Source organism: Myotis davidii, unplaced genomic scaffold (genome assembly GCF_000327345.1).
Source record: "Myotis davidii unplaced genomic scaffold, ASM32734v1 scaffold663, whole genome shotgun sequence".
Taxonomy (NCBI): Eukaryota; Metazoa; Chordata; class Mammalia; order Chiroptera; family Vespertilionidae; genus Myotis; species Myotis davidii.
In genome coordinates, this window is record NW_006295816.1 from 8,009,617 (window position 1) to 8,020,233 (window position 10,617).

The 10,617-nt window shown below is 51.5% G+C and overlaps 1 protein-coding gene across 1 annotated transcript in view; it reads left to right on the forward strand.

The window, feature by feature from the left end:
* SCN10A (sodium voltage-gated channel alpha subunit 10) overlaps positions 1–10,617 on the forward strand; it is an 80,881-nt gene that overhangs the window by 57,563 nt on the left and 12,701 nt on the right. The window contains exons 18-22 of the mRNA XM_015568312.1: positions 967–1,121; positions 4,009–4,182; positions 8,699–8,821; positions 10,062–10,350; positions 10,565–10,578. Coding sequence (XP_015423798.1) covers positions 967–1,121; positions 4,009–4,182; positions 8,699–8,821; positions 10,062–10,350; positions 10,565–10,578 — 755 coding nt within the window. The remainder of the gene's footprint in view (positions 1–966; positions 1,122–4,008; positions 4,183–8,698; positions 8,822–10,061; positions 10,351–10,564; positions 10,579–10,617) is intronic.

Sequence of the window (10,617 nt, forward strand, 5' to 3'; positions counted from 1 at the left end):
ACCGAGGAGGGGCGGGACGTGCTGTAGCCTTCAGTCTTCTGTGTCACCTCTGAAGACAGAAACTGCACCTTACCCTTCATACACTGTATTAAAAATCAGGAATTGAACTTGACCCCTAGCCACGAAGGGCAGACACTGTGGCATTCATTGTGCTAGATATCTTCAGTTCCCTCAATGTCTAGAGCAATGAGGCACATTATGTTCTCAGTAGATCCTTGTGCAATAAATGAATAAAGCATACCAGGAAATTGTGGCCTCAAGAATAAAATTAAAATTTTTCGTAAAGAAAACACTTCTAGTTTCCAGTTCCACGTGACCCTGGGCTGGACTGGACCCAAGCCTCATCCCAGCCACGTGGTGGCCCCTCAGTTCAGCACAGGCTTGGGGCATGGCCCCTCAGATACCACCAGGCCCAGGCCGCATGATTTGTCAGGCTTCTGGGGACAGGCGAGCATGAGCACAGGACCACAGGGATCATCTACAAGAAGGAAGAAGGTCATCCCAGCCAGTGTGGCTCAGTGGTTGAGTGTTGACCTAAGAATCAGGAGGTCACAGTTCAATTCCTGGTCAGGGCACATGCCTGGGTTTCGGGCTGAATCCCCATTAGGAGGCACGCAGGACGCAACCAATCGATGATTCTCTCTCACCATTGAGGTTTCTATCTCTCTCCTTCTCCCTTCCTATCTGAAATCAATAAAAAGATATTTTTTTAAAAAATAAAAAGAAGGAAGAAGGTTGGGAGGAGATGAGAGTGGACCAGACCGATGGTGGAGAGGAGCCCCTGAGGGCAGGATAGAGAGACGGCCTGTGAGGGACCCCGCTTCTTGTGTATCCCAGGAAAGAATTCTTTTCCAAAGGGGTGGCCGGTGGATTTCCCAGCAGAGCGGTCTCCCTGCAGGGCTGGAGGGAAAATGCTCCCCCTTTCCCAGTGGGCGGTCCCTCACCACCAGGCACCTCTCCCCACAGGCTGCACCCGCCGCTGTCCCTGGTGCAAAGTGAACACGGCCAAGTTCCCATGGGCCGTGGGCTGGCAGGTGCGCAAGACCTGCTACCGCATCGTGGAGCACAGCTGGTTTGAGAGCTTCATCGTCTTCATGATCCTGCTCAGCAGCGGGTCTCTGGTAAGGGGGAGGCCCTGGAGCTGCACGGGTGGGCCCCCTTGCCTCCTGGGGTGCAGGTCCCCGACCTGTGGCTGGAAGGAGAGCTGCAGCCCAGCACGTGGGCTCCTCCCAGCAGCAGGGCATGGTGGGTGCTAGAGGTGCCCACCTGGCCTGCTAAACCCGCTGGCTGCAGGCATTTCAAGCAGCGAGTGTGTGCATCCCACTGTATAGGTGGGAAAACTGACCTTCAAAGGGCTTAAGGGACTCGTCCAAGGTTACCCAGCTTGTCAGTTACAAAGCCTAACAGCCCTCATAGGATCCCGAGGCCCCTGACGCGCCAGCCACCTTCTGACCCCCAAACATACCGGCCTTCTCTGAAGGCCCAGGACAAAGGATGGTCTTTTTTTTTTAATTTATTTTTTTTATTACAAAGGGTGTTACATATGTGTCCATTTTTTCCCCCCTCCCAAGACAGTCCCCTAGCCTCCCCTATCCCCCAGTGTCTTATGTCCATTGGTTATGCTTATATGCATGCATACAAGTCCTTTGAAAGAGGATGGTCTTTCCTCGTCTGATCAAGCCGCTTGTAAACTGCTGTTACGTGTTCAAAGCTCACGGCCACTCATTACAACAGCACTTCTCAGAATGTGGTCACCTGGGGAGCTTGTCTGAATGCAGATTCCAGAGAGCCGGGCTGGAGCCTGGGACTCTGCATTACCAGCAAGCTGCCCGGCGAGGCCGAATAGCTGTGCCTTGCAGGAAAAGGACACTTCCTAAGCCCCTTGCCGAATTCCAGGCTTTGTGGGACAAGGAAGGATGCATCTCTCTGTCTGGTGGCTGAGTGTCGCTTCACAGCCTCCACTCATCTTCACAGTGGACCAAAGTAGAGGCCAGCACAGGCGGGGACGCTTCGTCCCCAGTTGTCCGCGTTGTATGGGTGAGGAGTCACAGCTCAAGGACCTGGAGGGACCTGCCCAGGGTCCCCGCTAGCTAGTCAAAGGGAGGCCTAGAACTCACTCTCCTGGCTCCTGGCTCCAACCTGGAAACAATGTACTGACTGTCTGGGCACCCACTTAAATGCCAGGCTCCCACACTGCTCAGGGTACAGGTCAGCCTCGGGGCGGAGCAAAGGCAGCTGAGAAGGCCTCATCTGAGAGGAGGGGGTGGCATAGGACGGAGGTAGCAGCGGGCTCCCCAGAGCAGGGCTGGCCCACAGGGTGGAAGGTAGAGCGGGCGTAGCAGCACCAGCAGGGTGGGGACTGTCCACCTAGAACAGCAGTCTCGGTCCAGGGCCGGGTGCAGAGGCCGCATTGCAGGGTAAGAGGAGGCTGGAGGTGCTCTCTCCACACTGACCCTGCCCTCCGTCCTGCCCTCCCTGCTGGAAATAATAACCACATCTGCTGCTGACTGGGGGCTTTCCTCATAACCTCGTCGGCTCATGCCTTCCTCATGGGCCTTCTCTCCTCCACTCTCCCTTGCTCCCTCCCTCTCTCTTCTCCCCGTGTTCCAGCTGCCCCATTTCCCTCATCCCCATCCCCCATCACAGCAGGGAGCTGGGATCCTGCCTCAGCAGCTTTCCACTCAAGTCTCCTTCCCCCAAGGGACTCCATAGGCTGGCACCAAATTTAGTCTTCCTTATGCTTTTACTTTGAGTACTTTTGAAAAAAACAAAACACCAGCATGAGTTTTCATCTGACAAAGTGCAAAAACAAAACAAAAAAAATCCCACCACTTGGAAATGATGGGAAAATGCAAAGAAAAGAGAGCACCCATTTTCCTGCCACTCAGAGAGAATCTCACATCCCTTCGTCCTTGTGCATGTACCACATACACATTCCAAACTGAAACTGCAGTTCTTCACTCTGTCACCTCTCAGGCAGTGTCTCAGTCCACAGGCCCCTCCTCGCTCATGCAATGGTGGCTCAGCGGGGCCGCCTGGGAGAGGAGCCCAGAGAACAGGGAAAGGAGCTAGAAGAAGACACAGGTTTCCAGGAGGTCCAGTCTCAGCCCGGCCCCACGGGAGCTCTGAAGCATAGAGGGCGCCACAGGGCTGTCCCACCTGGAGGCCTTTTTAACCCACAGTCAGTCGCTGGCTGTGGGCTGCCTCCTGAGGGGGCAGGTGACCTCCTAAGGTGGAGGCCGCTTCCTTCAGCCCAGGGCCATCCTCCTGAGAGGGGCATTCCGGAGCTGGCAGCTGCCAACATTCACGGCCGGTGGGGCACGGGCGCTCTGTCCCCTTCAACAGGATCTAGGCGGGGCCCCAGGACATTTTGTGTCCTCAGGGTCAGTTCCTGAAGGCAGAGTTGCTAGGTTTCTGCAGCCTTTGAGACAGGTCACCAAACTGACCTTCCAAAAGAGGGAACTGGCTTTCCCTCCCCTCTGGCCATGCAGGAGAGTGGCTGGCCCCACCCCCACAGCCACACGAACCCGGGGCTCCCCGCCCCCTTCCTTTCTAGCCTCACCAATCTAGAAAAAGAAAACCTGTGTCTTCATTTACATTTCCTTGGTTCCCAGGGAACTCCAGCATCGCTCCAGAGGTTCACTGGCGATTCTTACTTTCATTTCTGTGAACATGCGGAACATCCTTTAATGCTTTTATTCTTAAACCAGGTCCCAGTAAGCATCCCTTTGGTTCACTTCCAAACTCCAGTTTGAGAAGGTTTCCCTTCTCACTTGCATTCAGCTCCCCTGCAAAATCTGAGCACGACCACATGGGCCCGTTGGCTGAGGAAGACCTGGTTTGTATAGCACAGAGAAAACAAAACAATACAGGCCAGCTGGTTACCAGAACCCTCCCGGGAGGGGGGCGCTGGGGGGAGGCAGGCCTGGCGGGGTCCTCCCCCACCACCGGGCCCCAGTGCAGGGGGTCCAGTCCAGGCAGCCGGCCAATCTGTTCCCTTCCTGCCAGGCCTTTGAAGACTACTACCTTGACCAGAAGCCCACGGTCAAGGCCTTGCTGGACTACACCGACCGGGTGTTCACGTTTATCTTTGTGTTCGAGATGCTGCTCAAGTGGGTGGCCTACGGCTTCAAGAAGTACTTCACCAACGCCTGGTGCTGGCTCGACTTCCTCATCGTGAACGTGAGTAGCTCAGGGGGCACACGCGGGGCGTAGGGGCCTCACCTCTGATGAATGGCTGGCGTTGCCCAAGAAAGCTCGGGGGCCTGGCCCTCAAGGGCGGCACCAAAGCCAAGTCTTGAGCACGGAGCGAGGGGTCCGAGCATAGCCCTGTACACCTGCAAGTGGTAAGATCCGGGCAGTGCGTGATTTTCTCACCATGATGAGCCTCAGGAGAGTCCTTGGTTCCTGGCCTCCACCCAGCAAGACCCCTTACTGTCCTCTGTGTCTACATTTAAAACAAGATGGCACCCGAGGCTCCCCAAGGCCTTATGATCTTGCACCCATGGACGGGGTTCTGGACTTAGGGAGCTGAGGCCTGCGCAGCACAGACAATCTGCCCTCCTGCTGGCTTGGTCCTCAGCCCTGGCTGCACTCTAGAATCACCTGGGCGGCTCTTAACACGACAATGAACATTGCTTGGCTGGTTTGGCTCAGTGGATAGAGCATCGGCTTACGGTCTGAAAGGTCCCGTGTTTGATTCCAGTCAAAGGCATATGCCCGGGTTGTGGGCTTGATCCCCAGTAGGGGGACGTTCAGGAGGCAGCCCACCAATGTTTCTCTCTCATCATTGATGTTTCTATCTCTCTCTCTCCCTCTCCCTTCCTCTCTCTCTAAAAATCAATCAAAATATTTTTTTAAAAATACAGTGAACAAACACTGCTATTCCCAAAGACGCATATCTCTCTGGTTCTGGGCTACAGGGTTAGGAGGGGTCCAGGCATCAGTCTTTTGTAAAACTCCTGGACATATCCAATGTGCAGCCAGGATTGAGAACCACTGAGCTAACACCACTGGCTTCTCCTGGGGGCACTGGCGGGAAGAGAGGGTCCCTGTGGAGAGGTGATGAGCTGAAGCTCATATGTCAGACTCACACTAACCTTGTGGCCACTGGCCCTAAAAGCTAGGAGCGATCTCTCCCTTATCTTAACCATTACAATCTTCTTTCTCTGTCCAGGCCTTTGCCCTCTTGGCTTTGCAAGGTGGCTGCCTGTGTCATTTGTGCAGAGTTCACAGCTGAGGGTCCCTGCGGCCGGGGGAGACATGTGTTGTGTCTGTCTCTGCCTCCCCCACTTCAGCAGCCTCCAGCACCACGGTCTGCACATCAGAGGTGTCAGGAAATGTGTCTGTATTTGATATTTGCCTCCTGAAGCTGGATGGGGTCCAGCACAGAACATTCTGTCCGCCTCCTGTGTTGGCAGGTCCTCCACAGCAGGTCTGAGCACTCGAGTCTCTTCTTTCCTGATACCAATGTGCCAGCAGCATCAGGCCACGGTACCACAGCGATTAGCTAGCTGTGGGGCCTGAGATCGGAGTCACACTATTCATAGGCGAATGAAAAATGTTTTCTTCTGGCTCCCCACCCATGTCAGGGGCACAGTCACTCCAACCTACGTAGGTCTCACCAGCTTCAGACTTGAACGCTTTAAATGTGATGATCTGACCATCCATCCTTTCTTCCATACAGCCCTCCTTCCATCTATCCAACCATTCACCCTTCCGTTTTCTTCCTTCCAAACGTCCATTCATCTTAACTTCTTCCCTTTATCGTCTCCATCAGTTTTCTCCCTCTACTCATTCATTCTCAAAATTCCTTTCTCCTTCCCTTCTGCCCATCCATTCATCCTAACCTTCCTTCCAGCCATTTGTCCACTGGTTCTTAATCCTTTTGTCTCCTTATCTTTTGATCCATCCCTCTGTCTAACTATTCAATCACCTAACCTTCTTTTCACTCACTCATGCACCTTCCAACCCAGCACCCTACTACCCACCCATTCTTCCATCTTTCTATTCTTCCTTTAACCAATCCATTTATCCTTTTTTTCTCCTATCCATTTGTTCATTGATCTCTTTTTCACCCATCCATTCATCCATCCCCTGCTCCGTATTTTTTCCTTTATTTCTTCGATTCTCCCTTTCAGCTATCTATAATATCCATCCATCAAGTTTCCATCCAGCTGGTTTTCCTTCTTTCTTTCCTTCCTTCCTTCCATCCCAACATGCCTCTGTCTTTCCTTCAATTCATCAAATGTTTATTTATAACTACTGATTATAGGATTGACTTATGAAGAGCTCTGAGAGAGATAAAGCCAATAAATTAAAACTCCGTATCTCCAGGAGTTTACACTTCAGTGTTCCAGCAGATTAGACACACAGGGAGAAATAAACATAGTATAAGGGGGTATGTGGTGAGCACCGTTGGAAGTAATTAGTATCTTAGGTACACAAGGACAGGAGCCTGCTTCCACCCAGTGGGGTTTGTGGTTAGGAAGCCTTCATAAAGAGGTGGCATTAGGTATAGGGCTTAAAATGAGCAGGAGCCCTAGCTGGTTTGGCCAGTGGTTAGAGCATCAGTCTATGGTCATAGGTTTGATTCCAGTCAAGGGCATGTATCTCAGTTGCAGGCTCAACCCGCAGCCCTGGTGCAGGAGGCAACGGATCAATGTGTCTCTCTCACATCGATGTTTCTTTCTCTCTGCCTCTCCCCCTCCCTTCCACTCTCTCTAAAAATCAATGGAAAAAAATATCCTAGGTGAGGATTAACAACAAAAATGAACAGGAGCATGGAGGTGCAAAGAGGACTGGGGGCGGGGGATGGGGGGTATAGGGTGGAGGGCGGCAATCTTAGTTAAAAGATGACCCTGAGCGGAGGAGCAGACACAGGTATACTTAGGGAACAATTTGATTTGGGTGGAATATATGGGTGAAATATGAGTGGAAAAGTAGGCTGTGGCTGTGGCTGTGGCTGTGGCTGTGGCTGTGCCTGTGGCACTGGGCTAAAGAGTGTGGAGCTCATCCTAAGGGTACTTATCCTAAGTACCAGTGAAGGTTGGGAGTAAAGGAGAAACATGATCATAGTCAGATTTGCAGTGGAGGAAGGATGGGTGCACTACAGGAGCCTAGAGGCCAGCTGGGAGACTAAGTGCCCTGAGTGGGGGGAGCTGGGCTGGGTTTGGGTGGAAAGGCTTTGATGGCGAGACCCCAGCCCCTGGTTGTCCCGGCTGCAGATTCGCACAAGAGCCAGGCTTTCTAGGGTGCTGAGCAAAAGACTGAAAAGGGTCCGGCATAGAGCTGACCTCAAACCTCCCTGCTCTGCCAGCCATGCAGTTGGGTGCCACCTGCTGGTGTCTGGAGCCTTGCACGGGTGAAAGTGGGGAGGCAGGGAGTCCTTTCATTCCAGTTCTTTATCCTGGTGGGATATGCCACCCGTTCCAAGAATAGGCATCTTTTGAGGCTCTAGCACCCAAATATAAATCCCTCCCCTTCTGAAGTTCCGGCGTACATCCCCACCTAACTGCCAGGATGAGCTAAGCCTGAATTCGGCCGGCCAGTCATGGTACAGTAGGAACTCCGAGGACTGGTGCACAGTCTCTAGCAAGATCCTGCATATGGTATCTCCCCAGCACCTTCAGAGTTCCTGGAAGGTGTGACCGTTTTTCCATGTCAGTTTGTGTCCTTTGCAATCCTTGGAGAAACTAACAGACCAACAGTTCCTGTCTCCTTCCACCAGAACTCAGCCGTTATGTTTCAGCTGTCTATCAAAGCTGGCTTTCATGGACCCATGCTAGTCACTCTGACTAAAGAACAGACCTGTAGGGCCTTGGAGTTCTCTTAATCTGACTGTCATTTCACAAAGGGTGAAAGTGCAACCTAGGCTAACATGACACTGACCCAAAGTAAAAAAAAAAAAAAAAATCAGGGGTCCAGCCCTGGCGGGTGTAGATCAGTGGTTGGAGCATCAACCTGGGCACCAAAGGGTGTGGGTTCAATTCCTGGTCAAGGGCATATACCTGGGTTGCAGGTTCAATCCCTGTCTCTGTTGGGGCATGTGTGATAGGCAATCAATCGATATGTCTCACCTCTCTCTCTCTTTCTCTCTTCCTCTATTTCTCTCTTGCTCCCCCCTCCCTTCATCCCTTCCACTCTGTCTAAAAAATCAATGGAAAAATATCCTCGGGTGAGGATTAACAACAACAGCAAAGGAATTAGGGGTGGAGAGGGAACTAGACCCTACCCAGACTAGGACACTTTCCACCTTGTTTTACTGAGCAAATACAATTGAGACTAACTTTATATTCCTCAAAATAAACGTTCACATAACCTCATGAAGGACCATCATCTCTCTAAGTCTCTGAAAGTCAATCAACGTTTCAAGGATGTTGGGGACCTGGTGGTGCCTCTAGAGGGAACGGGAAGGTGGGTTTAATGCACTGGGAGGTTGGCCACCTGCCTAGCAGGGTCTGGCCATGTGGGAGACTGGCTTTTCCTTTCCCAGAGCTTCAGATCAGTGATGAGTGAGTCTTTAATATAAGGAAAGGGACTGAATTGTCTCTGGAACTCTCGTTGGAATCCAGAATAAGGTGGAAGCGAGGACCATGGCTTAGACAGAGTGGGGATGGGAGGGGTTTCCTGTCTCCTTCCACCAGAACCGCCCCTCTGGGACCCTAGAGTGATGTTTGTGCTCTCTGCCCGCACTCAGATATCACTGATCAGTCTCATAGCGAAGATCCTGAAGTATTCTGACATGGCATCCATCAAAGCCCTTCGGACCCTCCGCGCCCTGCGCCCACTGCGGGCTCTGTCTCGATTTGAAGGCATGCGGGTAAGACCCATCTCCAAATGGCTCTGGTCTGCAACATTCGGTAATGCTTCCCCCTTATGCCCTCCAGACCACTGACCCTGAGCTCCAGGCCCTACCCCACAGTCCAGCTCCGGGTCCTCCCTTCTGCATGGACACTGGTGCTGCTGCAGTGTCCCGACTCTCCTCCTAGCTCCCCTTCGGGTCCCTCTGTGAGCCCCTCTTCCCTTCTCACTTGAAACATCACACCTGCCTGGGCTCAGACCTCACTTCTACTCTTACTGATCTTGCTTCATGGCTCCACAGGCATCCCTTACTCACCCTCCACGCTGCCAACATGTCCTCATTGCCAGAATCTTCGCTACATCCCCAGCTCTTCATCTTTTCAGGACAAATGAGCCTCTCCTCTGACACTCATTTAAATGTAGTGACATCATCAGCTCAGCACCTCCACCATGCCCACTAGAATATATCTTCTCTCCAACCCACCACAGTCATGGGTCTTATGGGTTTTTCCTTTTATCCATCCCCGTCCTTACATATCTCTGTCAGCACCCACCTGCCCTCACTGTCTTCCTCAGGGTGGAGTGCTCACACGCCTGGCCCTTGCTTTAGGGGAGATCGAGGGACTGTTCATTTCCCCCCTCCCCTTCCTCATAGTTACAAAGGTCTCCTGGCATAGAATGTGAGATTTTGCCTTCTTCCTCCATCCATGACTCAAAGCAGACATCAGGTCTTCAAACACAAAAGCAGACTTTTAAAATTAACTTGTACCTTTATAAACACTAGGCGCTTATGACTGCAATAGTTTGATATTTATTTTATCTCCAGGTTGTTAGTTTACAAACAGGCAAGTTTGTGAATATGGATTTAGGTTGTCATTCATTCTTAACCAAATACCATATACCATTTCCTGTGTTGTATTTAAGGAAAATAAAGCAAGTTTCTAGAAGTCTGTATGTGCTAGCACAACACATATACTCACACTCCTGAATGAGCATGTGTGTACTTGTAAACTCATCCACCTCCTCAATCTTGAGTGAAGACACTGAAAGCTGCCCTGGATGAAGTTTAGAGAAGGTATAAACCCACTTCACCTGCTCAGTCTTCTGAGTCTGAATTACTGCACTAATTAACCCATTTCTCTTGCTTCCGAAGGCCACTGGCTCTTGAAGCAGCCTGAGTGAGTATAGAAAGAAGTTGGATCCAGCAAAAAGGGGTGAGGCATTGGTGGGGTTCCAGGTCCTTTTGCATTTCCCCCCAGGTGGTGGTCGATGCCCTGGTGGGCGCCATCCCGTCCATCATGAACGTGCTCCTCGTCTGCCTCATCTTCTGGCTCATCTTCAGCATCATGGGCATGAACTTCTTTTCAGGGACGTTTGGGAGGTGCATCAACATGACCAGTAAAGGCTTTTCTCTTGTGTCTTCTACTGTTGTGAATAACGAAACTGATTGTATACTTCACAACTACACTGGCAACCTCTTTTGGGTCAACATGAAGGTCAACTTTGATAATGTTGCAATGGGTTACCTCGCGCTTCTGCAGGTGGTGAGTCCTGAAATCAACCATGTATTTTCCTTTGGCCTCTCTGTAACGTGGAGGGATGGGGGTCTTTCAGAAGATGCTATGTAGGGGAGAGCACTCAGTTTGAGCTGAGGTCATTTCTACAGGCTACACCATGAGGCTAGAGGGCCTTACCAATGAATATGATCTCCCAGAGGTACAGTTAGACCAGTGCGAGCTAATAGGCTAGAATAAAGGATAAGCTTGTCGTGGCATTGTATCAGGTAATGAGCTAGAATTTACAACTTGTACACAA